We start from the raw sequence: 27,135 nt of genomic DNA on the forward strand, positions 1-27,135 counted from the left end.
GCGGGGGGGGGTACCAGTGGTGGAAGAAGTATTCAGATTACTTTACTGCAGTAAAAGTACTAATACCACACTGTGAAATTACTCCACTACAGGAAAAGTCCTGCATAAAAAACTTACTATCATTTGTCATTTCTCCCTCACTAAAAAAAAATCAAGAAAAAGCACACAATCTTACAAATTTACGGAAAAAAGTTACAAATTTATAATTTGCTTTCTTGTAAATATGAGATTTTTTTCTCGTAAATTTATAACTTTTTAAAAAATTTGTAAACTTTTTTTCTCGTAGACTTTTTCTCGATAAATTTGAGGTCATAATGTGGGGAGAAACTTATGCAAAATGTAATTCAACAGCTGATAAATTGAAACATAAATGTGAAATCTTTCCTTTTCTTCTAAAAATACTAAGAAAAGTGCTCAGAGTTTGGTGTGCAGCTGGTTCAACGTTTGATGAGTGAAATCAGAAACAGAAGACTTTGTTCCCATCAGATGTATTTAAACAACGTAAGAAAAAAAACAGTCAAACAAATAAAGAGCAAAAGTTATTATCAGAGACCTAAAGTGAGCAAATTTACAGGAACTGAGCCTCACTTTGCTTATTTGAAGAGATCTTCTTAATTGTATGATTCATGTGCCTGTTTGGGGATTTGGTTTTAAATGTAGTTTTGTTTTATGGAAGTAAACATGACTTACTGTCAGCTCAGATCACACGATGTCCAAGCTGATTCATATGGATTCTTAGTAAGCTGTGAGCAGAGAATTAAAGCAGTTGAAATTTGAGGTTTTGAGGAAGAAATATTGACTTCACTGACAGTTTCCTGTGCTCAGTTTAGAGCCGTGAAGACGCTTCACTGCAGCCCTGGAACACTGAACATCCTGAGTGTGTTTTGCTGCTGCAGCTGATTGAAGCTTGTTAATCTGCTGCGTCTGAAACAAACAGCAGCACAGAGAATCGTCTCTACTTCCTCCTCCTCATGAAGGCCTTGGCTTCCCTCTGCAGCCCGGACACGTCCTCCTTCCCGCTGTCGTCTGAGGCGGGCGGGGTGTAGTCCGAGTCATCGCCCGCGTCCTCGCTGTCGTCGTTAATGAAGCTGTCCTCGTCCCCGGAGTCCTCGTCCTCGCCGTCATCGTCGGTCTTTTTGGGGACGGTGCGTGTGGAGCGAGCTGTAAAAGCATTGACAGCACGTTAATAATCCAGAGTGAGTCACAGACGGACGAGATGAACCTCATAAGCCAGGAGGAAGAGTTATACAGTCATGGAAACAATTATTAGACCACCCTTTCTTGTTCATTTTAATGCCTGGTACAACTAAAGGTACATTTGTTTTGCCAGATTCTCTGGAATCAGTCGGACTTACAGATTTGGCTCAGCGCGCCTCAATGTGACAGCAACTCCAACCAACTGTTCCATAGAGTCTAATGTTAACTGAGACCAGAAATTTCTATAAGAACCAGAAAAAGCCAGTTTTCTAATCTACGATGTAGCTCACATTTTTTTAACTAGACATGAAACTTATATCCACACATTCAGGAGATCCTTATCTTTCTGGTGGGCATATTTTGTTATTAGGAGTCATGTTTTTTTAGTAAAAAAAAAAAAAAAAGGAGTTTTAGAGGTGCGCTGCAGTCGTCAACATTTTTCCAAATTTAAGAGAAAAAAAAAGTTTTTAAAAAAGTAAACATTTTTTACGAATACAAACTTTTTTCCTGTAAATTTGAACCTTTTATAATGATTTTGGTTATTATCAAGAAAATCATGGAAAATGTCTAGATATCAGCACTTAAATTAAACTCTTATCAGCTATTTTTGTTGTTATCATTATATTTGTCCAAACTAATGTACCTTTAGTTGTACCAGGCATTAAAATGAACAAGAAATTGAAGAAAAAGGGTGGTTAATATTTTTTTTCCATGACTGTAGAAAAACTGGCACATGTATCCAAGGATTGTTTGTCTTTATGTGTATAGTTGCAGATTTCAACCTGGCGGCAGGTTTGAAAAGAAAGTTTTCTTTAAAAAGGAAATTGCCAAAAACACACAATTTATCTTAGAAAGAAAGTGTAAAAACTGTCAGTCTGAACTTTCCGACGGTCCTTGAATGAATCATTGGTTACTAAAGTTTTCGTTAAGAAAAAGTGACCAAAATGAAACAAAATTACTTGAATGGAAACTCGTTTTTATGCTTGGCAAAGGTGAAAAAGTTGGTATATCCATAAAAAGAAAGGCCTATTAAAAAAAGACATATTTGGCAAAACCTATAACTTTCTGAGGCTCCTTGAACGGATCATCATTCACAAAGCATTCCATTATTAAAAGTGACCAAATCTTTAAAATAAAGCGTTTACTAACTAGATCCTGTTAAAAACATTAGATTCTGCTCCTCAGAGACACTGTGAAGACATGATTGATTCTGCTGAGACCAACGGTCACGTGACAAATATTCATTCTGAAAATCTGTTTACACAGAGCAGAGAGGAGAGGACAGGAGAGGCTGGAAACATGACAATACTGTACAATATGTACAAAAATGTATGAAAACTAGTTTTTGGTCATATTACATATATTTCTGGTCATTTTGTGTCTTTTAAAAAATATTTTTAGTCATTTTTATATATATATTTTTTACAACATTCAGGACACTTGTGGGCACTTGAAAAATTGTTAATATATAAATTGTTGATAGAGAATCGAAATTCTCTTATTTTCTGATTTATGTCATTCTAACTGTGTTATTCTGCACTAAGACATGTTTCAGTTTCAGTTCTGATTGTGCTGATTCCATAGAGCTGCAGGACTTATAGATTTATAGAGATTTTATATGTTGCAGTGAAATAAGAGCAAAAAATGCCCTGAAACCGCTCGTTGGGGTTCAAAGGGTTAAAATATTCTATTTGTTAAATTTAAGAGTGAAAGAGATTTGTGTTCTCTGACTGCTTTCTAGATTTTAATTTTAAAAAATCACTTTTAAAACCAGATAATAATAATAATAATAATAATAATAATAATAATTAACAAACACTGATGGAATAACGGCTTTATACTGTAATATGGTTTGGTATTTCTATAATTTTCGCTCCTCTAAGGGTTAAAAGGAAAGCTGCTTTCAGAGGCGGCAGAGTGGAAGAAATGAACCGTCTGTCCTCTGACTGTCAGTGAAACACGTCACGGCGTCTTAAATCAGCCAGCCGTGAACGAAGTGCCGGAGCTAAATGTCAACCGACAGATCAAAATGTAAATGATGAGGAAGGAAACACATTTCTAATCATAGTGAAGAGGTTTGTGATTAAACAGAGGAGGGCCGAGGGTCAGAGGTCATTCTCACTCTGATGTCCTGAAGGGCAGAGACCACATCAGACCACCTGCTAACTACAGAATCAATAAGACCCCAGAGGTTTATAGATCCTGTGTGTGTGTGTGTGTGTGTGTGTGTGTGTGTGTGTGTGTGTGTGTGTGTGTGATGCTTCCACAGAAGAAAAATTACAATTAAATTACAATAGAACATTCATGCCTCAGACCTCCAGCTGCTGAAAGATACATGTTTGAACATTAAAAATCATTTTTACAGCTGATGTCACGTTTTTTACAGTATTATTCACTTACCGTCATATTAAAGTAAAAGAAAACCCCAAAACTTTAGTTATTCTACAGAAATAAATATTCTTAAATACATATTATTAACTGTTTATTATCCGTATTGTTAAAGAAACTATATGTAAATTAACTTACAGTTGCTTATTGTTATTTGACCGCAACTTTTGCTGCCAGACTTTTTATTTTAAAAAATGTTACAATTTTTTAAATTACAAATATTAAGCATAAAAGTAAAAGTTTATATCTGTAAATTAATGTAGTGGGATATTATAGATTTTTTACAGTAGTATTTAAAACTGATTGGTCTTGAATGTAAAATTACAGTGAATTCTATGTACAAAAAATACTCATCCTTCTGGATGTAAAATAAAGGAAACTCTGTTTTCTGACAATAAAAAACAATTCAAAATATATATGTATATTTAAATAGATATACATTGTATACTATCTGTACTTTTAAAGAAATTATCTGTAGAATAACTTACAGCTGTAAATTGTTATTTGACATAACTTTTGCTGCCAGACCTTATCATTTGTTAGCTTTTTTTTTTACAATTATTTTTGTATAATCGACAGTTGCTTATTGTTATTTGACCGCAACTTTTGCTGCCAGACTTTTTATTTTAAAAAATGTTACAATTTTTTAAATTACAAATATTAAGCATAAAAGTAAAAGTTTATATCTGTAAATTAATGTAGTGGGATATTATAGATTTTTTACAGTAGTATTTAAAACTGATTGGTCTTGAATGTAAAATTACAGTGAATTCTATGTACAAAAAATACTCATCCTTCTGGATGTAAAATAAAGGAAACTCTGTTTTCTGACAATAAAAAACAATTCAAAATATATATGTATATTTAAATAGATATACATTGTATACTATCTGTACTTTTAAAGAAATTATCTGTAGAATAACTTACAGCTGTAAATTGTTATTTGACATAACTTTTGCTGCCAGACCTTATCATTTGTTAGCTTTTTTTTTTACAATTATTTTTGTCTCAAATATTTGATTAAGTCTTTCATTCATCAAGCAATTATTTTATTTTTTTTACAATTATTTTTTTACAAGTATTGCTAAAATATTAACCATAAAATTAAAAGTTTAAATCTGTTAATTAATATAATGGGATATTATAGATTTTTTAAATTTTATGTAAAAAATAATGTAAAAACCCTAAAGTCTGACAAACCGTAATATTAAAGTAAAAAACACTTTTATTTTACACACACACTATTTTATTCTACACACACACACACACACACACACACACACATATATTTGTATATATGTTTATATATATGTTTTATCTTTTTAAATACATATATTAATGGTTTATTATCTGTATTTTTAAGTTGTTTACCGTTATTGGACAGTAGTGTCTGTAAAACTTTTTACCATTTTTTTACCTTTTTTTTTTTTTTACAATGAATTTAAAGTTTTCAGGCTTTTACATTGCAGCCTGGCTTCATTTATTAGAATAACCGCAAATGTTAAAAGAATTACCAGCCTCGAATTGAATCCTGAAAATTTTAAAAGGCTTTATTAAATGTGTATATTAAACCAGAGTTAATGACTTTTTCCTGCATGTTAAAGAAACTGACATCAAGATACATATCTGATATTAAAATGTTTTGTATTTGTTGAGAGCAGAGACATTTCTTTGATTATTAACTGCTGATAATGTTTACTGAACTAAATGAAGAAGGGAACATGGTACCTGGCCTCTTGGTGTGTCTGAACTCTTTCCTGTGAAGTGGATTCTTCCTGTCAGGGAACAAAGAGTCAAAGTCAGAGACAAGGTTGTTGTTTCCAGTCATAAATCAGATTAATAAATCAGATTAATGTGACTTTCAGGTGACACACGTTAGACTGAAGGATGCAGTTTTTATTTTTAATATAAAAGACAACCAGAAGGGAACAAGAGACTGAATCCAATAAAAAGTGCATTTTAGCAAAAATTATTTCTGTCAAAATAGATTGTAAAAGAGAGAAAAGAAAAGAGAGAAAGATGTTTTTGGGGGGCATTTAAAGGCCGACAGCAGAGAGAGAGATAGAAAATAAAAGTCTTCATAACAATCTGAACTCCAATGAGCCGTTTCCTGCAGCTCTATGGAATCAGCAAAATCATGGCTAGAAGTGGGAACAACTCAAACTAATTTTGTGCAGAATAACACAGTTAGAATGACAGAAATCAGAAAAAAAGAAGTGGAATTTTTCTGATATATATTTTTTTAAATTGTAATGAAATTAAATTTATACAGTAGTGTTCAATATAATAGCAGTCCAATGTGACTAACCAGATTATTCCAGGTTTTTAGTATATTTTTTATTGCTACATGGCAAACAAGGTACCAGTAGGTGCAGTAGATCCTCAGAAAACCAACAAGACCCAGCATTCGTGATATGCAGCTCTTAAGGCTGTGCAATTGGGCAATTAGTTGAAAGGGGTGTGTTCAAAAAAATAGCAGTGTCTGCCGTTGACTTTACAGACTCAAAACTATTTTGTACAAACTTTTTTGTTTCTAGGATTTAGCAATCCTGTGAATCACTAAACTAATATTTAGTTGTATGACCACAGTTTTTTATAACTGCTTCACATCTGTGTGGCATGGAGTCAACCAACTTGTGGCACCTTTCAGCCGTTATTCCACTCCAAGATTCTCTAACAACATTCCACAATTCATTTATATTTCTTTGTTTTGCTTCAGAAACAGGTGTTTGCTTAAGATCCATTCCATAACATCAATGTTGTTGGTTTGGAACCAAGATTTTGCTGGTTTACTAGTGTGTTTGGGGTCATTGTCTTGTTGAAACACCCATTTCAAGGGCATGTCCTCTTCAGCATAAGGCAACATGACCTCTTCAAGTATTCTGACATATGCAAACTGATCCATGATCCCTGGGGTATGTGATAAATAGGCCCAACACCATAGTAGGAGAAACATGCCCATATCATGATGCTTCACTGTCTTCACTGTGTACTGAGGCTTGAATTCAGAGCTTGGGGCTCGTCTCACAAACTGTCTGCGGCCCTTGGACCCAAAAAGAACAATTTTACTCTCATCAGTCCACAAAATGTTCCTCCATTTCTCTTTAGGCCAGTTGATGTGTTCTTTGGCAGATTGTAATCTCTTCTGCACATGCCTTTTTTTTAACAGAGGGACTTTGCGGGGGATTCTTGTAAATAGATTAGCTTCACACAGACGTCTTCTAACTGTCACAGCACTTCCAGGTAACTCCAGACTGTCTTTGATCATCCTGGAGCTGATCATTGGCTGAGCCTTTGCCATTCTGATTATTCTTCCATCCATTTTGATGGTTGTCTTCCGTTTTCTGCCACATGTCTCTGGTTTTGCCCTCCATTTTAAAGCATTGGAGATCATTTTAGATGAACAGCCTATAATTGTTTGCACCTCTTTATAAGTTTTCCCCTCTGCAATCAACTTTTTAATCAAAGTACGCTGTTCTTCTGAACTATGTCTTGAACGACGCATTTTCCTCAGGCTTTTAAAGAGAAATGCATGTTCAACAAGTGCTGGCTTCATCCTTAAATAGAGGCCACCTGTTTTTTCACAAAATTGATGACCTCACCGATTGAATGCCACACTGCTATTTTTTTGAACACCCCCCTTTCAACTAATTGCCCAATTGCACATCCTTAAGAGCGTGCATATCACGAATGCTGGGTCTTGTTGTTTTTCTGAGAATCTACTGCACCTACTGGTATCTTTTTTTGCCATGTAGCAATAAAAAATATACTAAAAACCTGGATTAAGCTGGTTAGTCACATTCGACTGCTATTATATTGAACACTACTGTACATAAACACTTTTCCAAGTGTCCTGAATGTTGAAAAAACAGTTTTTTTCCCCACATATTGTTCATATTCTCAGTCTTGTCATGTTTCAAGCCTCTCCTGTCCTCTCCTCTCAGTTCTGTGTAAACAGATTTTCAGTGAATATTTGTCACGTGACTGTTGGTCTCAGCAGAATCAATCATGTCTTTACAGTGTCTCTGAGGAGCAGAATTTAATGTTTTTAACAGGATCTGGTTAGTGCAAACACTATTTCAAATGACACATGGAGAATAAAGAGATTCTGACACAAATATCAACATTTTAACACAAGTTTTGGTCACTTTTTATAATGGTAACATTAGCAACTGATGATCTGTTCAAGGACGGTCGGCAAGTTTTAACTCTGACGGTTTGCGGTTCAGAGGTTTAATCTGCAACTAAATGCACATAAAGAGACGATGCATGTGCCAGTTTTCTACAGTGTTTCCTCTTTTGTCTGTTTTTTTAAGAAAGCATACTATTAGAACCTGGGCTTGTTGGCAGGATTCAGAACAAAGCTCAGAAAACAAGGAGCATCTTGTAGCTTCATGTCATTAACAGAGAAGCTTTCCCATCATGCCTTTCATCTGCGGCTGTGGTGTCTGACCTGTAGCAGTCCGTGCCGTAGGGACACTCGGGTCGCTCCTCCTCCTCCTCTTCCTCCTCCTCGTAGTCGGTGTCTCCGGGGTGACTGCACTCCTGGAAGTGTGCCGGGTTTTTCCTTCAGAGACAAACAAACAGGGAGCTGATGAGACTCACACAGAACATCTCATCATTACAGTTTGTTTGTTCTGGAACATTTATACTGAAGTCAAAAGTTTCAACAACAGCACAGCAACACTTTCTGTGAGGAACACAAAGCTGCTGAAGGCATTTCAACATGGTGCATGCTGGGTAATCCTGCTGGCGGGATTGCAGTAAAAGTATACAATTATTCTCATCTTCAGGCAGTAAAAGTATGCAAGTATTCTCAGCTTCATGTAGTAAAAAGTATGTGCAGACTAAAAGTAAAGGTCGGATATTGTGACTTTGTGATCATTGTTTCCTAATGTTTCTCCAGTTTCTCAATTTGTATTTTATCTATCAGGCTAGTTTATAATTAATGCACCAAACAGCAGCTTCTTGGAGTCCCTGGGTGGTGTCCTGGAAGGGGTACCGCCTGGAGACTCTATAGTTCTTCTGGGAGACTTCAATGCTCACGTGGGTAACAATGATGGTACCTGGAGGGGGGTGATTGGGAGGAACGGCCTGCCCAAGTGGTGTTTTGTTATTGGACTTCTGTGCTAGTCACGGTTTGTCCATAACAAACACCATGTTCGAACATAGAGTTGTACCTGGTACCAGAGCACTCTCGGCCAAAGATCGATGATCGATTTTATTATCGCATCATCAGATCTGCGGCCGCATGTTCTGGACACTCGGGTGAAGAGAGGAGCAGAGCTGTCAACTGATCACCACCTGGTGGTGAGTTTGATCAGGTGGCGGGGGAGGCTGCTGGAGAGACCTGGAAAACCCAAACGTATAGTGAGGGTGAACTGGGAACGTCTAGCGGAGGCCCCTGTCTGCGGGATCTTTAACTCACACCTCCGGAAGAATTTCTCCAGCATCCCGAGTGAGGTTGGGGACATGGAGTCCGAATGGGCCATGTTCAAAGCTTCAATTGTTGACGCGGCTGGTAGGAGCTGTGGCCTGAAGGCCGTCGGTGCTTGTCGTGGCGGCAACCCAAGAACACGCTGGTGGACACCAGCGGTGAGGGAGGCCGTCAAGCTGAAGAAGGAGGCCTTTCGGTCTTGGCTGGCTGGGGGGTCTCCGGAAGCAGCGGGGAGGTACCATTTGGCCAGAAGGGCTGCAGCTGCGGCTGTTGCTGAAGCAAAAATTCGGGTATGGGAGGAACTCGGGGAGGCCATGGAGGAGGACTTTTGGTCGGCCTCAAAGAGGTTCTGGAAAACCGTCAGGCGACTCAGGAAGGATGTCGTCAGACGGTGGAAAGAGCACTTTGAGGAACTCCTTAATCCAGCCAACACGTCCTCTATGGAAGAGGCAGAGTCTGAAGACTCGGGGGAAGACTCATCAGTATCCCTGGCAGAGGTCGCCGAGGTAGTCAAAAAGCGGCAAGGCGCCAGGGTTGGATGAGAAGTTCCCTTATTTATGAAAAACACAAGGAGGTATAATCTGGACTAGAGAGGTATATTTAAGTATACTTAAACCCTGAATATAGTCTGGGGAGGGGGTGTATTTCAGAAAAAAAGTTGTTTTGTAGTTTGGCTGACTCGACACTTTAAGCTGAAGCTGGGTTCAGTAACTAACCTTGTTTCAGGTCAAAATCACTATAAATGAGTTTTTTACTGCTAATTTTCTGAGCACAGAGATGATTCTCTGATTCTCCGCCAGTCACAGTTTCTAGTCTTTGAAGTCATCTTTTATCTCAAACTTAAGAAGTAATATCTGCTGAGAGCAGAGAGACATGAGGCGGCCGCTCTGAGAAGCTTCTCGACTCGTTTCATGTTTATCAGCTCGAGTGCTCTTCAGCCGGTCTGTTGGGAAATGGAGCCACATCAAAGAGAAAAGCCTCTGCGGCAGGACTTTCTCTTCTTTTATGCTCCGTTTGTGTTTGTGCTCAGGCGAGCATTACCTGTAGCAGTCCTTCCCGTACGGACATGTCGCTCTGACTCGGTGTTTGGATGCCGAGCCGCTCACAGACTCAGATGCTTTAGTCTGCTGCTGTCCGTTATTCTGCTTCTGGTCCTCGTTTGGAGTTTTTATGACTCTGTTTGTCTGTGTCGTGGCGTTTAAGTCAGCAGTGGACGTCTCTCCTCCTCGCCACTCCTCGTCTACCTCCAGGCTGTCCGACTCGTCACTCACCTCAGAGCGCTTAGAAGCAGCCTGCAGCAGAGCTGAGGGAACATCCTGACAAACAGGCAGATAAAAGAAGATTTAATAGTCTGTAGAGATGCCATAAAGACATTCAGAGACTTGTTAAAAATGCAGTCATATAACAGTCCTACAAACACTGACAGGAGGCCTTTTTATAAATCATATAACATTTAATATCCACGTAGTAAAAGGTAAAAGTACAGAGGTTTTCCAGGCTTGGTGCAGTAAAAAGTAAATACATATTCTCAGCTTCCTGCAGTTAAAGTATGCAAGTATTCTCAGCTTTATGCAGTAAAAGTAAGCAAGTATTCTCAGCTTCATGTAGTAAAAAGTATGCAAGTATTCTCAGTTTAGTGCAGTAAAAGTATACAAGTATTCTCAGCTTCATGCAGTAAAAGCATGCAAGTATTCTCAGCTTCATGCAGTAAAAGTATGCAAGTATTCTCAGCTTCGTGCACTAAAAGTATGCAAGTATTCTCAGCTTCGTGCAGTAAAAGTATGCAAGTATTCTCATTTTAGTGCAGTAAAAGTATGCAAGAATTCTCAGCTTCATGCACTAAAAGTATGCAAGAATTCTCAGCTGCATGCACTAAAAGTATGCAAGAATTATCAGCTTCATGGAGTAAAGGTATGCAAGTATTCTCAGCTTCATGCAATAAAAGTATGCAAGTATTCTCAGGTAAGTGCAGTGAAAGTAAGCAAGTATTCTCAGTTTAGTGCAGCGAAAGTATGCAAGTATCCTCAGCTTCATGCACTAAAAGTATGCAAGTATTCTCAACTTCATATACAAAGTAGAGTAGTTGGGGAAAAAACAGTAAAAACAAAGCTGCTAACTCAACTGTTTTAGACTGAGCTGCTTCTTCTTCTTCTTCTTCTTGTTCACTCATCTTCTTCCTCCTCTTCTTCGGCCTCTCCTCCTCACTTAGCTTTGCCTTCTCAGGTGTGGAGGTGTTGGTGGGCGTGGCCTGTTTGGCTGCCGCTCCCTTCCTGCTGGTTGAAGCTCCATTATTTCTCTTCACAGCTGCTTTAACTGAAACATAAACAAATGTCAGACGATTCTACGGCAACTTGATACCAAAAACTGGAATATTTCATCATTAAAAATCTGTTAAATATTGAAAAGTATTCTCAGCTTCATGCAGTGAAAGTATCAGCACTGATCGTACAGAAGTGTTATTATCAAACAGCTCTTGAGAAAAGTACTTGATTACTTTTCACTGGATGTTTATTTAAGTGAAGTCAGACTGGTGATGTGACGGAAAGCAGATGGACTCTGAACATGTTTTTTTCTGTTCAGATATTCTCTTTTAGGAAACTGGAACCTTTCCATCTGCCCACTCTGCCAGTTAAACTCAGAGAGCGGAGACGTCCGTTCTCCTTCAGAGTAAATATTATCAAAGATCATCCTGACGTACGGAGAAAACAACGCGTTGATACTTCTACTGATTAACCCTCTGAACCCCAACGAGCAGGTTCAAGGAGTTTTCTGCACTTTCTACATTTTCCTCTCTGTGTCCTTGTATTTCACTGCAACATATAAAATCTCTATACATCTATCAGTCCCGCAGCTCTATGGAATCTGCACAATCATGGCTAGAAGTTGGAACAACTCAAACATGTCTTTGTGCAGAATAACACAGTTAGAATGACTTTCTCTGATAAATTATTATTTTTTTAAATTGGAATAAAATTAAATTTATATATAAACACATTTCCAAGAGCCCACAAGTGTCCTGAATGTTGTAACTAAAAACATAAAATTACCAAAACAATTACAAAATTTACAAAAAAGTCACAAAGTAACCACAAAAATGATGTAAAAATATCAAAAAAGACAAAAAAAATTGTTCAATGACCAAAAACAATATGTAATATGACCAAAAAATAATACTGTCATGTTTCCAGCCTCTCCTGTCCTCTCCTCTCTGCTCTGTGTAAACAGCCTCTCCTGTCCTCTCTCTCTCAGATTTTCAGTGAATATTTGTCACGTGACCGTTGGTCTCAGCAGAATCAATCATCTCTTCACAGTGTCTCTGAGGAGCTGAATTTAATGTTTTTAACAGGATCTGGTTCGTGCAAACGCTTTATTTTAATGACACATGTAGAAAAAATGAGATTCTGACACAAATATCAACAAGTTTTGGTCACTTTTTATAACGGAAACTTTCGTAACTGATGACCCATGCAAGGACCGAAGTTTTAACAGAATTAATAAAATTCAGAAAGAGTGTGTATATTTACAAAGTTTCAAGTGCGGACAGAAACATGGTCCGGTACCTTTGGGGCCAGCGGCGGAGGAGGAGGAGGGACTTTGTGCAGCTGCAGCTGTCATCATCCACGCAGGTAAAACTCTTTTCTTGGCCGAAGGCGGGGTGACGTCTCTGCGGGCGTCCTGCTCCTCCTTTTCTTCTTCTTCTTCTTCTTCTGGTTGTGTTGAGTCTCCCTAAAAGGAGACAGAAAACTCTTCTCAGCAGTGTGCAAGTATGCTCAGCTTAGTGCAGTAAAAGTATGCAAGTATTCTCAGCTTCATGCAGTAAAAGTATGCAAGTATTCTCAGCTTCATGCAGTAAAAGTATGCAAGTATTCTCAGCCTAATGCTGTAAAAGTATGCAAGTATTCTCTGCTGTGTGCATTAAAAGTATGCCAATATTCTCAGCTTCATGCAGTAAAAGTATGCAAGTATTCTCAGCTTCATGCAGTAAAAGTATGCAAGTATTCTCAGTTTCATGCAGTAAAAGTATGCAAGTATTCTCAACTTCATGCAGTAAAAGTATGCAAGTATTCTCAGCTTCATGCAGTAAAAGTATGCAAGTATTCTCAGCTTCATGCAGTAAAAGTATGCAAGTATTCTCAGCTTCATGCAGTAAAAGTATGCAAGTATTCTCAGTTTCATGCAGTAAAAGTATGCAAGTATTTTCAGCTTCATGCAGTAAAAGTATGCAAGTATTTTCAGCTTCATGCAGTAAAGGTATGCAAGTATTTTCAGCTTCATGCAGTAAAAGTATGCAAGTATTCTCAGCTTTGTGCAGTAAACAAAATTACCAAAGAAAGATGTAAAATGACCAAAAAAGGATGTTAAATGTCAAGAGAAAACACAAAATTACCGCTATTTAAACAGTAAAACTTTAAATTATATAATTTTATGTCTTTTTGTGTTTATTAATGGGGGTTTTTTTGTCATTTGTATGTTTGTAAGTCTTTTTTTTGTAATTTTGTCTATTTTTGGTCATTTTAAATCCTTTTTTAGTAATGTGTCTTTTTTTTAAATTGTGTGTCTTTTTAAAATATTGTACTTTTTTTCGGCTTTTGGTCATTTCACTTCCTTTTTTTGTCATTTGTGTTGTTTTTGTAACATTTGTGACACTTGTTGGTGTGTTTATATATAAATTCTGTTATATTCCAAGCTGAGATGTATTTGGATCATCTCATGGTTTATGGTTTAACTTCAGCTCCAGAACAAGAGATGGAAACGATTTTTCAGATTTTATAACAAACCTTTTGTAACCTGGAGTCCTCTGCCTCCTGCTGGCTGTAGGGTTTCTCTTCCGGCTCTGCAGAAACATTAAGCTCTTCTTCTTCTTCAAACATCTGACTGTTTCTGCAGAAACATTAATGCGCGTCAATGCTGAAAACTTGAAGCTGAAGTCTTCTTATACCTAAATCTCCTGGGCAGCAAACAGAGAGCTTCTGGGAGAAAAATAATTATGAAAATGCTGCTGTGATTCTAGCATGAATTTAACATGATGCTTCAGCCGGTTTAATATCTTCTCAAGTGTCCTCTTCCTTCTGTTTGATGTGAACTTCAAACACAGAGCCAGAGGCAACACAATGGCCCCGCTGCTGACTCACAGGGAAGATCAGACGTCTGATGTCGGCTTTTAATTGAGTCAACAGATAACACTTAACCATAGCAGCCTGCTCTGCACAGATTAAAGACACAAAATTACAGCTATTAAAACAGTAAACTTTACATTAAACAGTAACTTTAAATTTCATGTGAAAGACCGTTAAAAAAAAAAAAAAGGTCTGACAACAAAAGTTTCCAAACAATTATCGTCATATTAAAGTAAAAAAAATGTTAGTTATTCTAAAGATATACTGTGTATGTATATATATATATATATATATAAATATACAGAAATAAATAAATAAAGATATTAACTGCATATTATCTGTATTTTTAAAGAAATTATCTGTCCAATAACTTAGTAAAAAGTCAGTCAGCAAAAGTTGCAAAACATTAATCGTCAAATAACAAATAACTGTTATTTTTCTTAATTTATATATTTTATTCAGAGAATTTAACGTCTGCAACATTATTACTTCATTATCTGAACATTTTCTAAAATTTGTCCTGCAAGATAAACATCTTTTAACATAAATACAAAACTATATGTTTTATGCGTTTGAGTCTCATATTTATTTACTTGCTTCTTCTTCTTCTTGACTTCAGAACTCGAACCACAAATACAAACAGAGAAATTTAAAATGGGAAAGACGGCGAATCAGTTGAGAGACATTTGGATCATCTCATGATTTATAACTTCAGCTCTCTGAACAATATGTGGAGAAAACAGAATTTGGTAATTTTTCATCTTTTTTTTGTAATTTTGTGTCTTTTTTCAAATTTTGTGTCTTTTTGTGTTTATTAATGAACTTTTTTAGTCATTTTATGTCTTCTATTTAGACATCTTGTATGTTTTTTGGTCAGTTCACGTCCTTTTTTTGGTCATTTTTCATCTTTTTTTGCCATTTTTTGTCTATTTTTTTTAGTAATTTTGTGTCTTTGTTGGTCATTTAAAATTATTTTTTTGTAATTTTGTGTCTTTTTTTTTTAAGTGTCTTTTTGTAGTTATATATGTACTTTTTTGGTCATTTTTACGTCGTATTTTTAGACTCTGATCAAGCGTGCAGAGCTTCTTCTCTTCTCTCAGCGGTGAATAAGAGTGAACAAGTAGAGAAGAGCTTTTGTTTCTGTACCTGGGCGTGCGCTCCTCTCCGCCCACGGCCTCCACCCTGAACACGAAGGTCCCCGGCAGCAGAGAGAACAGGTCTCCGTCCTGCAGAGGGAACCAGGCGTCTCTCTGCAGCGGGCGAGGCTCGGCGGTCAGAGACGACTGGACGAAGCATGGGTTCAGGTGGGTCTGCAGATCACAACGACAACAGGATGAACCGAGAAACTCCAGAATAATATTAATATACAAACCTAGCATAATCCCTGTGCTGTACACCATCCAAACGTTTGTTTTCTTTAGAAAAAAATCACTAAAAATCCACCGTTTGTGGTAGAAAGAAACTGGAAAAAACAGACGTTATCGTCAGAGTTTGAACGGATCATCAGTTCTGAACGTTTCATTCATAAAAAGTGACCAAAACTTGTTAAAATGTTGATATTTGTGTCAGAATCTCTTATTTCTCCATGTGTCATTAAAATAAAGAGTTTGCACTAACCAGATCCTGTTAAAAACATTAAATTCTGCTCCTCAGAGACACTGTGAAGACATGATTGATTCTGCTGAGACAAACGGTCACGTGACAAATATTCACTGAAAATCTGTTTACACAGAGCAGAGAGGAGAGGACAGGAGAGGCTGTTTACACAGAGCAGAGAGGAGAGGACAGGAGAGGCTGTTTACACAGAGCAGAGAGGAGAGGACAGGAGAGGCTGTTTACACAGAGCAGAGAGGAGAGGACAGAAGAGGCTGTTTACACAGAGCAGAGAGGAGAGAACAGGAGAGGCTGGAAACATGACAATACTGCTTTTTGGTAATTAACTTTTTTGGGGATATTTTGTGTGTTTTTTTATGTCTTTTCTATAGTTTGTCTGTTTTTGGTCTTTTATTGTATATTTCGGGTAGTTTTGTGTCTTTTTTGATATTTTTACATCTTTTTTTGGTCATTTTGTGACTTTTTGGTAATATTGTGTCCTTTTTTGGTAATTTTATCTTCTTTTTTTTTACAACATTTGTGACACTTTACAGTGTGCAGCGATCATCAGCTGACTGACTCGGCTGAGAAGAAAAGAGATCAAAAGGCCACATCATCGATAGGATCGATTCCTCCTCACAGTTAAAAAATGTTTGCAGATTTGTGGCTGTGAAGCGTTAATTATTGTTCTTGGAGGCGAGCTGAAGCATTAACGAGTCGATGAAACTGACGACAGACAGATGACTTGCAAAAAGGGATACAGATCAGAGTATTGACTGTGTTTGTTGGGAGGAGTGATCGCAGAGCTTTCAGCAGTTAATCACACACATACACACACACACACACACACACACTTTTATTCTCTGGGGAAATAAACGTGTGACCTTGTTTTGTAACTACACTGAAAAAAAAAATCCATCAATTTACTGTAAAATTACAGGGTTTATCTTGATTGAACAAAAAAATCAATATATATCAATATCAATATATAATAAAAAATATTATTTTACAGTATTATTTAATTGCTTAATGGTCTTGAATGTTAACTTACTGTGAATTCTATAAATAATACACATCATATTGATAAATGAAAGATTATTTTTATTGTAAAACTTTAAATTTAATGTAAAACTAAATGCCGAATTCTTACCGTCATATAAAAGTTAAAAAAAAAAAAAAAATGTATCTACAGATAAATATTTTCTTTTTATTTTTTACAATTGTTTTTACATATATTATATACTTACTAAATACTTTTTTGCTGTTATTTGGTGGTAAGTGTTTGGGATTTTTTTTTAAATAATTATAATTTATTATACCAGTAATATATTTTTTTATTTTTTTAAACTGTAATTTTACACTTTTTGTTGTTTTTATTTTTATTTTTTATTTTAACAGATATTTACTGTTTATTATCTGTCTTTTTAAAATAAATTATCAGTTATTATTGTTATTTGATGGTTTGTGTTTGGGGACAGAGTTGAGACTTTTTACTGTTTTTTGTTGTTGTTTGTTTTTGTTTGTCTTTGATTATTTTTTGTACAGATTCTAACTCTATATTATTTGTATTTCTAATGCATTAATCTGTTTACTGTTATTTAATGGTAAATGTTTGGGAACTTCTTGGCAACTTGGCAAACTCCTTACTGTTTTTTTAAATTATTATCATTTACATTATTTTTTACTAAAGAATTTCCCATGACTGTTTAGAAAAATGTCATGACTTTTTACAATTCTTTTTACAAATTTTACAATTGTTTTACATGACTTTTTACAAAAAAATGTACAACTTTTTTGTGGATAGGAACTAAACACTCAAAGTAGAGATCAGATAAAATTTTCTGTCCTTTGAGCTTGATCTTATATATTCTCTTAAAAGAAACAACAACGGTTTCTTACACCAGCACATCTCTCACAACTTGTGATGTTGAGCTTCGGCTGATGGTCGGACATGGAAAATCATTTTAAAAAACCTTCAGAAAGACTTTTGATGATCATTCAGGGTGAGAGGACGCACCGGTTTGAGACGCAGCTGTCCGTTCAGGTTCTCCAGCAGCCCGTGATGCCTGGACACTCTCTTATCACTGATCTGAGACGGCAGGAGGACAAACACATGTTTAGAGGCTAAAAAACAGATAAATACAGATCAGTTTCTGCACAACTACAAGACAGATTCACACACTTTCATACAGAATAATCTTCTTTCTCTGCGCCATGAAAACACTAAACTGCAATAAGCTTTGAGCGACTCGTCACCTGCAATAACTGTGTAATAACGTGCAGCAGCTACATTCATTCTGTGCAAATAATAACAATTATTCCAGGGCAATAATCACATCTCATATAGTTAAAGATCCTATTCTGGTGATAAATTACGCTGTATTTCACTTTCTTTTCCACCCATTTTTGCTAAAACAATAAAGGTTTTATGTTTTATTCTAATTTATATTGTAGAAAAGAATTTCCCAGACTTCTGCTCCTCTGCTACCATCAGAACAATCATCCAGCTCGTCCCATCACATAATTAAGCATCTAAAAACCTGGATGACTCTTTTTTGGGGGATATTTTTGCTCCTCAGAGGATAAATCCTAATAATTTTGGTGAGAAATGAAGATGTAACACACACAAGCTGCTTTTTACACACCAGAGTTTATACAAAAACCTACAAATGTTCAAACTTTAGCTGTAAATGGCAGATTTGTATCCCTAATTCTGTATTTTAAATCAGATTTTCTTGCCATTTTTGATATCCACAATAATATTTTAAAACACTCCCTGCATGTGGCACCGGCTTAAGTAAAACCAGGCTAATGTAGAAAGAAAAGCATCTGTCAGAGAAACACACATGCATGTTATGGGTGTCACAGCGCCCTCTGGTGGTTCAGTGGAGGAACTGCAGCTCTGTGGAAACACAACAGCCGGGCTTTGTCTTTAAAGCACATTTATCAGTTTGTCTGTAAAGCACATAGTGAAAATAATATCAAAAATATTGCAATAACTTAACATATTCAAAATCTAATTCAGATTTATTCAAACCCCTTATTAATATAAATGTCATAATTTCTGGGCAATGTGAATGAATGGGACATCGCTGCTGCAGTTAAAGAAAAATATTTTTTATTTATTTGTTAGACCAATTCTTGGTCTTTGCATTTGCTGAAATATTCACAGAAACAGTTAAATATATTGGGTAACAGGATCTCACTATGTTTAGGTTTAGAGCTGCAAAACATTAAAAAAAAAAAAAAACTGCTGGCAAACTCCTTACTGTTTTTGTACATTTTGTTATTTTTACATAGGCTGGCTAACGCCAGACTATATCACAAATGATGATAGTCTGGACACCAGCAATTCATTTTTCCGTAGAGGAGGTGTGGTTAACGATCCTCCAGAGCCGTTTATTGGGCTCTACGAATGTCTATCGTATCAGTTATACCAGATGACGTATGTAGAGCGACAGAAATTGATGTTTACATAGCCAGTCTAGCCCATCTCTACTTTGAGACTAAAATGCTCAATTCTGCTTCTGCAACATTTTTCTGCAGCATGTTCTAACTCTAACTAACGCTGCTCACAGTCTACCGGCAGTGTGTGTGTGTGTGTGTGTGTGTGTGTGTGTGTGTGTATGTGTGTGTGTCTGTGAGAGAGTGTTGCTTGCTGCTTTGCTTCTCCAGTTCTCGGTTCCTGCAAGATTCTTTATTTTAACGCCTTTTTCCCCCTCATGTCATTCAGCCACACACATCCACTGATTTTATGGGCACTAGACGAGCTGCTGCGGGTCTCTGGGCGGCTCCGCTGTCCCCCGGCTCGTATCGAGATCACCGGCGTTAAAGTAGTGAGTGGTAGCGGGGCTAGTTGGTAGATTAGGCTTTTGCCAAATCCTGTCGGAAGCAAGGCAAAAACATCCTTTTTCGTGGTGAAACAGGAGTGTAAAGTCAAACGTTGTTCTTCTTTTAAAATAAACTTTGGTTCTAAACTATCTAGAACACTGTCTACAGAGAGATCCAAAGAGAGCTTCACGTCTGCTGCAGCCATGTTGGATCCGTAAGAAAACTACAAAACTAAAAGCTTCCGTCTGCCGAGTAGTACGCGTCATCGTCTTGCCGTCCCTCCCCGTTCTGTGATTGGATCCCTACAACAGGGCTAAGAAACGGCCACAGATACCAGACTGCCTGCAAGTTCGAAATGAAATCGAGCGTGCAAGGCAGTATGGGTATACCCAGGCTAATTTTTACAGGTAGTTTGTGTATACTAGACTTTTTACTGTTTTTTTAATGCATATGTCCAGTGTTTTTTTTATTCATTTTATTTTTTTAATTCAACTTTTTTTTCCTACCATTACAACATATTTATATGTATTAATATATATTATTGGTGCATTTATGTCAGCAGCATTTTAATTAATTAAAGATAAATAGTTTTATTTAATGGTAAATGTTTGGGAACTTCTGCTGGCAAACTCCTTACTGTTTTGTTTTATCTTTAATTTACATGACTTTTTACGCAAAAAATGTCATTGTTTTTGTACTTTTTTTTATTTTTACAGATAGTTTGTGTATACTAGACTTTTTACTGTTTATTTTACAATGCATATGTCCATGACGAAGGCATTGATGCTATGGACCGGCCCGCCCGTTCCCCAGACCTGAATCCAATTGAGCACATCTGGGACATCATGTCTCGCTCCATCCACCAACGCCACGTTGCACCACAGACTGTCCAGGAGTTGGCGGATGCTTTAGTCCAGGTTTGGGAGGAGATCCCTCAGGAGACCATCCACCACCTCATCAGGAGCAGCCCAGGCGTTGTAGGGAGGTCATACAGGCACGTGGAGGCCACACACACTACTGAGCCTCATTTTGACTTGTTTTAAGGACATTACATCAAGTTGGATCAGCCTGTAGTGTTTTTCCACTTTAATTTTGAGTGTGACTCCAAATCCAGACCTCCATGGGTTATTAAATTTGATTTCCATTGATAATTTTTGTGTGATTTTGTTGTCAGCACATTCAGTTATGTGAAGAACAAAGTATTTAATGAGAATATTTTATCCATTCAGATCTAGGATGTGTTATTTTTAGTGTTCCCTTTATTTTTTTTAGCAATATATATATATATATATATATATATATATATATATATATATATATATATATATATATATATATATATATATATATATATATATATATAAATTGGTGCATTTATGCCAGCAGCATTTTAATTCATCTATAGAAAAAATATATACAAAAATGTAACGTCTTGGAATAGAAGCATAAAGTTACATAAAATAGGAATAAAGTAACTCACTATTATACTTATAAGTCCAGCACTTGAGTTAATGCACTTCCACCACAGAGATGTTTATTCATGTGTAATTTTTTAAGAGTAATTCTAGTAAAACTAGATAAAGAGGATCAGGAGGACTCACTCCCAGGACGGGTCCCCGGCCCAGCACCGTCTCCCCGGGCGGCAGGTGGACCGGATCCCCGCCGTCCACCCGGACCAGGTCGAAGCCGGACATGAGTTCAGCGGGCGGGACTGAAAGGCAACTTCACCCCGGAGCACTACAGGCAGAAAATACAACAAAACAAGCCAAAACCATTCATTACAAGTGGTTCCCGAAGCTCCAGAGTCCTTAAAAACAGAATTAAGTCAGAATTCAACGAGCTTCTCAAACTGTTTTACTCCTTCTAAGCACCAACGAGCCATGCAGCAATACACCTTTACTTCTACCTACCTGATGTGAAGGTAAACTTGATTTAAAAAATGTTTCTTTCAGGATTAAAAACAACCTGAAAGCGTGTCAGCGACAGGATTCAAAACTTCCTGGATGCAGCGGAGCCTGCGCAGTAGACGTCTGGCGCAGCTTTAGGAGCGTCTTGAAGATTCTTTTGGTTCACCAAATTCTGTCGGGATTTTTTACAGTTTTAAATGTTCTTGTTTTGGGGCAATTATTTCCAAATTATAGAAGGAATCACAAGGTGGTTTTTGAATAAGTATGCATTTGTTTTTAATACGGCATACATTCTCCATATTTTAGTTTTTTTTTTTAAATACTTTTTGGCTTGGTTTAGCAAACTAACCTCCCTCTGTGCATTGTTTATGACCCATGGCCGTGTGTTGCTGCCTTACAGTTCTGGTCACACATTCACCAAATTCCATCGGGAATTATACAAATATAACAAGTTCTTCTTTTTAGGGAATTATTTCACATTATAGAATGAGTCACAGGGCGATTTTTTGAATAAGTAGACATTTGTTTTTAAACGGCATACATTTGCCATACTTTAGTAATAAAAACATTAACTTTTTGGCTTCGTTTAGCCAACTAACCTCCCTCAGCGCATTGTTTATGATGGGTGAGATTTCTGGTCACTCACACATTTACCAAATTCGATTGGGAATTTTCCCAATTTATTATCAAGATGGAATTCTGAGAATGTGTGACCAGTAAGTTGTTTATTTAATCAATTAAGCTCACGCAATGTATTTTGCATGCATGCTGCATGCCGAATTACAGAATAACCTCTATTTATCCATAAATCATCTTAATTGTAGAAACAAATTATTCTCAGACAAACAAGATTGCTTGAAATCGCAAAATATCAGGATTAATTCGGCGAATGTAGCTATATTACATTTATGCTGCATGCCGAATTAAATAATGATCTCTGCTTATGCACAAACCGTCTTAATATGTATTCTATAAACATAAATAATTCGCAGACAAACAAGAATGATTTACATGGAATAATATCACGATTGAATTGGACGAATGTGTGAAAAATAAATTGTAAATGTCATCAATTAAAGTCATGCAATGTTTATTACATTTATGATGCATGTGAATTGAAGAATAGTCTCCACTTGTGCATAAATCGTCTTAATATGTATTCTATAAACATAAATTGTTTGCAGAAAAACAAGAACATTTTGAAATTGTAAAATATCAGGATGGAATTCGCGAATGTGTGACCAATAAATTGTAAATTTGATCAGTCAAAGTCGCGTAATGTATTTATGCTACATGCCGGATTAAAGAATGATCTCCACTTATGCATAAACCGTGGTAATATGTATTCTATAAACATAAATAATCGCAGACAAACAAGAACATCTTTAATTGTGAAATATCTGGGTGTAATTCGGCAAATGTGGGGCCAGGCACAGGGCGTGTGACGCTTTTTGCGCATGCGCCCTTTATTAAAAACACAGTGACGTATGTGTGTGTGTGTGTGTGTGTGTGTGTGTAAACAGCCGTTGAGACATTTAAACCTTCAGCTGTCAGAGAGACACGGAGCCACCAACACCGGTAAGAAACGCCTGTTTTAACAGAATATTACCGTCTTGTGGCTAAAACATGCAGACAGACATTACGTCTCAGAGTGATTTTGTAGAATAACAAAGTATTTGGCTTGAAAGCAGCGACGGGCCGGAGGGCTTTGGGCCGCTGTTAGCTCGCTGAGCTAGCAGCTGTTAGCCGGGGCGGAGGGCAGACTCGTGCCACGTGACATGCTGCTGCAGAAAAACATGGTTTACTCACAATAAAATTCACAATTTAATGCGCAAAATAAAGCTTTGGTTCATCCACAAACCTAACACGGCAACAAATTAGGATAATTTAAACCGACTGCTGTCATGTTGTGTTTTAAATTGGTCTGAAAATGGATGAAATCTCAGTTGTGACATACAAACAAAACAAATTAGGCATATTAATAGTTTAATTTCGTATATATTTCGTCGCACAATGTAAATTACATTTATGATGCATGCGAATTGAAGAATAATCTCCACTTATGCATAAATCGTCTTAATATGTATTATATTCTATAAAGCTAAATTATTTGCAGAAAAACAAGAACATTTTAAAATTGTAAAATGTCAGGATAGAATTCAGCGAATGTGACGTCCAAAACAATGTAGGCATCGTAAAAATAGTTTCATTTCGTACTAGGTATCTTCAAATATCAATACATAATGCAGATATATAAACACACACACACACACACACAAACATTTTTCACATTTTACAAACGGTAAACAAAAGAACAAGTAATAAACAAAAAACATATATTAATAATAAACAATGTAAAACAATTGTAAAAATGTAAATTATATAATATGTAGAATATGTGGAGCAAACTTTTTTTCAATTTTCGTGACACTTGTGGGCACTTGGAAAGTGTTGACTATATAAATCCATTTTATTCCAATTAGAAAAAATATTAGAGAAAGAAAGATTTCTGTATTATTCTGTACAAAGACTTGTTTGAGCTATTCCCACTTCTAGTCATGTTTGTGCTGATTCCAGGTAGACAGGAGATGGGTACAATGGTAAACAAACAAAAACAAAGACAAGTTCTACCTTTTTTTATTGTATCTTATACCCTACACATTTTATAGCACATGATGCATTATTCATATCTGAAATCACCATTATAGTTTACTACAAAAAAATTAAAAAAATAATAGTAAAAACACAAGCTTGGCTGCTCAACAAAACAAACAATTTTTTAAAAATCCCTTTTTCTTTCAGGTGATATTGAGCACCTGAAATGTGAATCAAATGTTTTTGATACAAAAATAAGCAAAGCAGAGTAAACAGAAGAAGTCAAAATAAAATAAATATTGGCACATATGGTAAGCTAAAAGCACAATAAAAATGTGGAGAAAAGTAGAAATATTTAAAAGAAAATAATAAGAGCTCCATGTATCAAGCATCATCTCTGACTGTGTTCCCAGGCTGTCTCTCACTGTCGGACCCTGAGTTATGATGCAGCATGACCTCAGCAGGACGTCGCCTGTGTCTCTCATCTCTAAACAACGTCCCTCTCCGGTGTCCCCCCACGATGCCCCCGACCCTCACAACTTTGCGGAGACTCTGCCAACGGAGATGAGTGTGAGGATTTTCGGCGAGCTAGACGCGGAGAGTCTGTGCAGCGCGGCACAGACCTGCAAGCTGTGGCACCACATCATCGAGGGCAGCGACCAGGTGTGGAGGAGGCAGTGTCTGCTGGTCCGGGCCGTCTGCCAGAGGGAGGTGGACACAGACCGGAGACATGGTCTGTCCTGGAAGGTGGGTCCACTTCAGTCTAACAAACTGCTTCTGCAGCACCAGATAAACATTAGCGCTCTAAAGTGTGTGTTGTTTTCCATGAAAACAAACTGTTTGATTCATGAAATGAGTTACAGAATGAATCAAAAATATAGTACAAGACATTGACAATGGTAGCAAAAATAACCTTAACCTACAAATCTCCAACTTTACCTCCAGATACTCAACTAGTATGAGGAAGGATCATTTTATTATTACTTCTCAAATCAGCACAAAACTTTTATTTTCATGTAGCTCAAATTAATCTTCAGAGGGGTGTACCATCGATGAGAATTAAGGAAAAGCCTGGCTTATTATGAAGTCTCACTAATTTAAGTGAGAGATGCTAAGTGATAAGTGAAGTTATTAGTGAAGTCACTTGTGTGACTCGCCGCTCAGTAACCATGGTAACTGCTCCGGGGCAGGCTAACTGTCGAGCTAACCTTAGCTGTGTGTCAAATAATTCCCGACGGGCGGAAACAAAATCCCAAAAAGTCAGTGTGTCACGTTTCTGTTTGCGCCTGCGTCACTTTTGTCATGTTCGTGCGGAAACTTTAGACTTAGTTTTTTTATGTTACAGTCTGGTTTAGACCTTTTTCTTCACAATGTGATGAGGCATGAATTTACACACCTATTTTAGTCAAGCTGTTGTTTAATTCATGCAACTTTTGTTTTGGAGTGAACCCTTTTTAGTAGTCCTTTATTCAAGCATTTTGTTCTAGCTGTTAAGACAAAAAGACACATTAAATGCAGTCTAAACTAGGACCTTCTGCTGTGGTAAAATGTATACTGACATCATTCTCTAGTTTCTTTATCTCCAATTTGATTTATTACATTTTTAGCTTTTTGTCATCAAATAGAGTTTTTGGTTTTCAGTTCCCATAAGCATATGACGCTTCCAGATCGAGCTGACATCCTGTAAAAGAAAACATGTCAAAAAGTAGACTTAGCTGATTATGTATTTGCCAATTATTATTTAATTTCTCAGTTTCATCATTGCTTGCTGCTGTAGTTGTTCCAGCTGTGTCCTGCAGCAAGGTGCATGGTTATACACAATCTGAAGAATGAAGATACAGCCCAAACATTATTACGTTTTTACTGTCCAAGTCCTTTTTTAGCTGTTCAGATTCCTACTGTTTAGATGTAACAGAATAATTAATATAGGACAGGGTTACTTTGCCCAGATAGGCTAATTTACAGTAAAGTCATTTTAGATGGAGTTCTCCCAACTTAGCCTACACCTAATTGTGAACATACAGCTGTTATTATCCAGCCTACTGATAATATAACCACTCTTATTGTATCTAGTGATCTAATTGTTAATTTATTAACAACTACAAAAAACACAATAAGTAAGCTTGAATTACTCGTGCATTTTATCAGTCTGCAGTGTTTCACCATGCCATCTCCCTGGCTCTGTTAATGGCAGTAGTATTGTCTGTTATTGTGACCGTCACTTTATATTCTTCATACTGCTCCAACAGCATTGTTTGCTTGGCCGCCGAGGAAAAATCATCGCCGTTTTTCACCTCTTTTTGTGACCGTCACTTATTATTATATTCTTCATAAAGCTCCTTCAGCGCTGCTTTTCACCACTTTTTGCGACATATTATTGGCTACTGCCGGTTGTTCCAAGACCAATTGATACAGGCTGCTTATATTCTCCGCACTCGTGCACAATGCCTGCTTGTATAGCCTGGGTTGAGTTAGCATTGACTAGACATGCTGAGCTGCGTCAGTGGAACGGCTTTAGCCTGAAGTGAAAGTTGGTGTTCATTCTAACCAGGCTTTTTCAATGAAGCCGCAGTTTGTTTAGCCACGTTGATAGAACACCCCCTGAAGAACAAGTTAATGCCACGTTGTTGTTGTGAGTTGATGTAATATAAAGATATTGATCCTGTTGCAGGTGACTCTGGTGAAGAACTACCCTCGCAGCTGTGTGAAGAGCGCCTGGCTCAGCGGGAGCTTCAGCCATGTTCGCTCTGCGGCGGAGCTGATCGGACGCATCATGACTCCACTGGACGCCGAGACGTGGGGAGAGATCCTGCAGGCCGAACTCGACAGATGAGCCACGGCTTCTTATTCACAGCACCTCGGCACCTCATTTAATACTTTAATATATATTTTATACTTTTGTGTTTTGTGCGAACAAACAATTGTACATAATCTTTCTTTTTTTTGTAATTTTTTAAAGAAAAAACAGGATCATGGAGGAATGCAAAATGAAAGTATTTGTTACATTTAAGCTGTTTTTATTGCTTCGATGTAAAAAACAAATAAAGACTGAGTAATAAATCACATCATC

At 36.9% G+C, this 27,135-nt stretch overlaps 2 protein-coding genes across 4 annotated transcripts; one reads left to right on the top strand and one right to left on the bottom strand.

The window, feature by feature from the left end:
- On the bottom strand, nucleotides 1-21,677 carry aplf (aprataxin and PNKP like factor). Its single transcript, XM_059331263.1, has 11 exons — nucleotides 21,474-21,677; nucleotides 21,165-21,300; nucleotides 17,750-17,821; nucleotides 15,286-15,449; nucleotides 13,801-13,903; nucleotides 12,583-12,748; nucleotides 11,145-11,335; nucleotides 10,064-10,338; nucleotides 8,039-8,152; nucleotides 5,314-5,360; nucleotides 1-1,161 (listed from the first exon to the last, which is right to left on the bottom strand). The coding sequence occupies exons 2-11, from the start codon at nucleotides 21,255-21,257 to the stop codon at nucleotides 956-958; spliced, it is 1,431 nt and encodes a 476-aa protein (XP_059187246.1). The 5' UTR covers nucleotides 21,258-21,300; nucleotides 21,474-21,677; the 3' UTR covers nucleotides 1-955.
- Nucleotides 21,327-27,130, top strand: LOC131970027 (F-box only protein 48). 3 transcript variants are annotated; one of them, XM_059331298.1, is made up of 3 exons: nucleotides 21,327-21,484; nucleotides 24,479-24,812; nucleotides 26,737-27,130. In XM_059331298.1, the coding sequence occupies exons 2-3, from the start codon at nucleotides 24,507-24,509 to the stop codon at nucleotides 26,896-26,898; spliced, it is 468 nt and encodes a 155-aa protein (XP_059187281.1). In that variant the 5' UTR covers nucleotides 21,327-21,484; nucleotides 24,479-24,506; the 3' UTR covers nucleotides 26,899-27,130. The 3 variants fall into 3 exon arrangements, with proteins under 3 accessions (XP_059187281.1, XP_059187274.1, XP_059187266.1); XM_059331291.1 differs by lacking the exon at nucleotides 21,327-21,484 and adding an exon at nucleotides 22,096-22,186; XM_059331283.1 differs by lacking the exon at nucleotides 21,327-21,484 and adding an exon at nucleotides 22,968-23,048.
- Nucleotides 27,131-27,135: the final 5 nt, after the last annotated feature.

This window comes from Centropristis striata, chromosome 1, assembly GCF_030273125.1.
Source record: "Centropristis striata isolate RG_2023a ecotype Rhode Island chromosome 1, C.striata_1.0, whole genome shotgun sequence".
Lineage (NCBI taxonomy): Eukaryota > Metazoa > Chordata > Actinopteri > Perciformes > Serranidae > Centropristis > Centropristis striata.

What these genes read in the sequence shown, in the direction of transcription:
- LOC131970027 (XM_059331298.1), top strand. Translation starts at nt 24,507, where the DNA reads ATGATGCAGCATGACCTCAGCAGGACGTCGCCTGTGTCTCTCATCTCT. An exon ending in GACATGGTCTGTCCTGGAAG is followed by an intron (nt 24,813 to 26,736) that starts GTGGGTCCACTT and finishes ATCCTGTTGCAG; the next exon opens with GTGACTCTGGTGAAGAACTA.
- aplf (XM_059331263.1), bottom strand. Translation starts at nt 21,257, where the DNA reads ATGTCCGGCTTCGACCTGGTCCGGGTGGACGGCGGGGATCCGGTCCAC. An exon ending in AAGCAGCTCAGTCTAAAACA is followed by an intron (nt 10,339 to 11,144) that starts GTTGAGTTAGCA and finishes CCTGTTTGTCAG; the next exon opens with GATGTTCCCTCAGCTCTGCT. An exon ending in TACGGCACGGACTGCTACAG is followed by an intron (nt 5,361 to 8,038) that starts GTCAGACACCAC and finishes GTTCCCTGACAG; the next exon opens with GAAGAATCCACTTCACAGGA.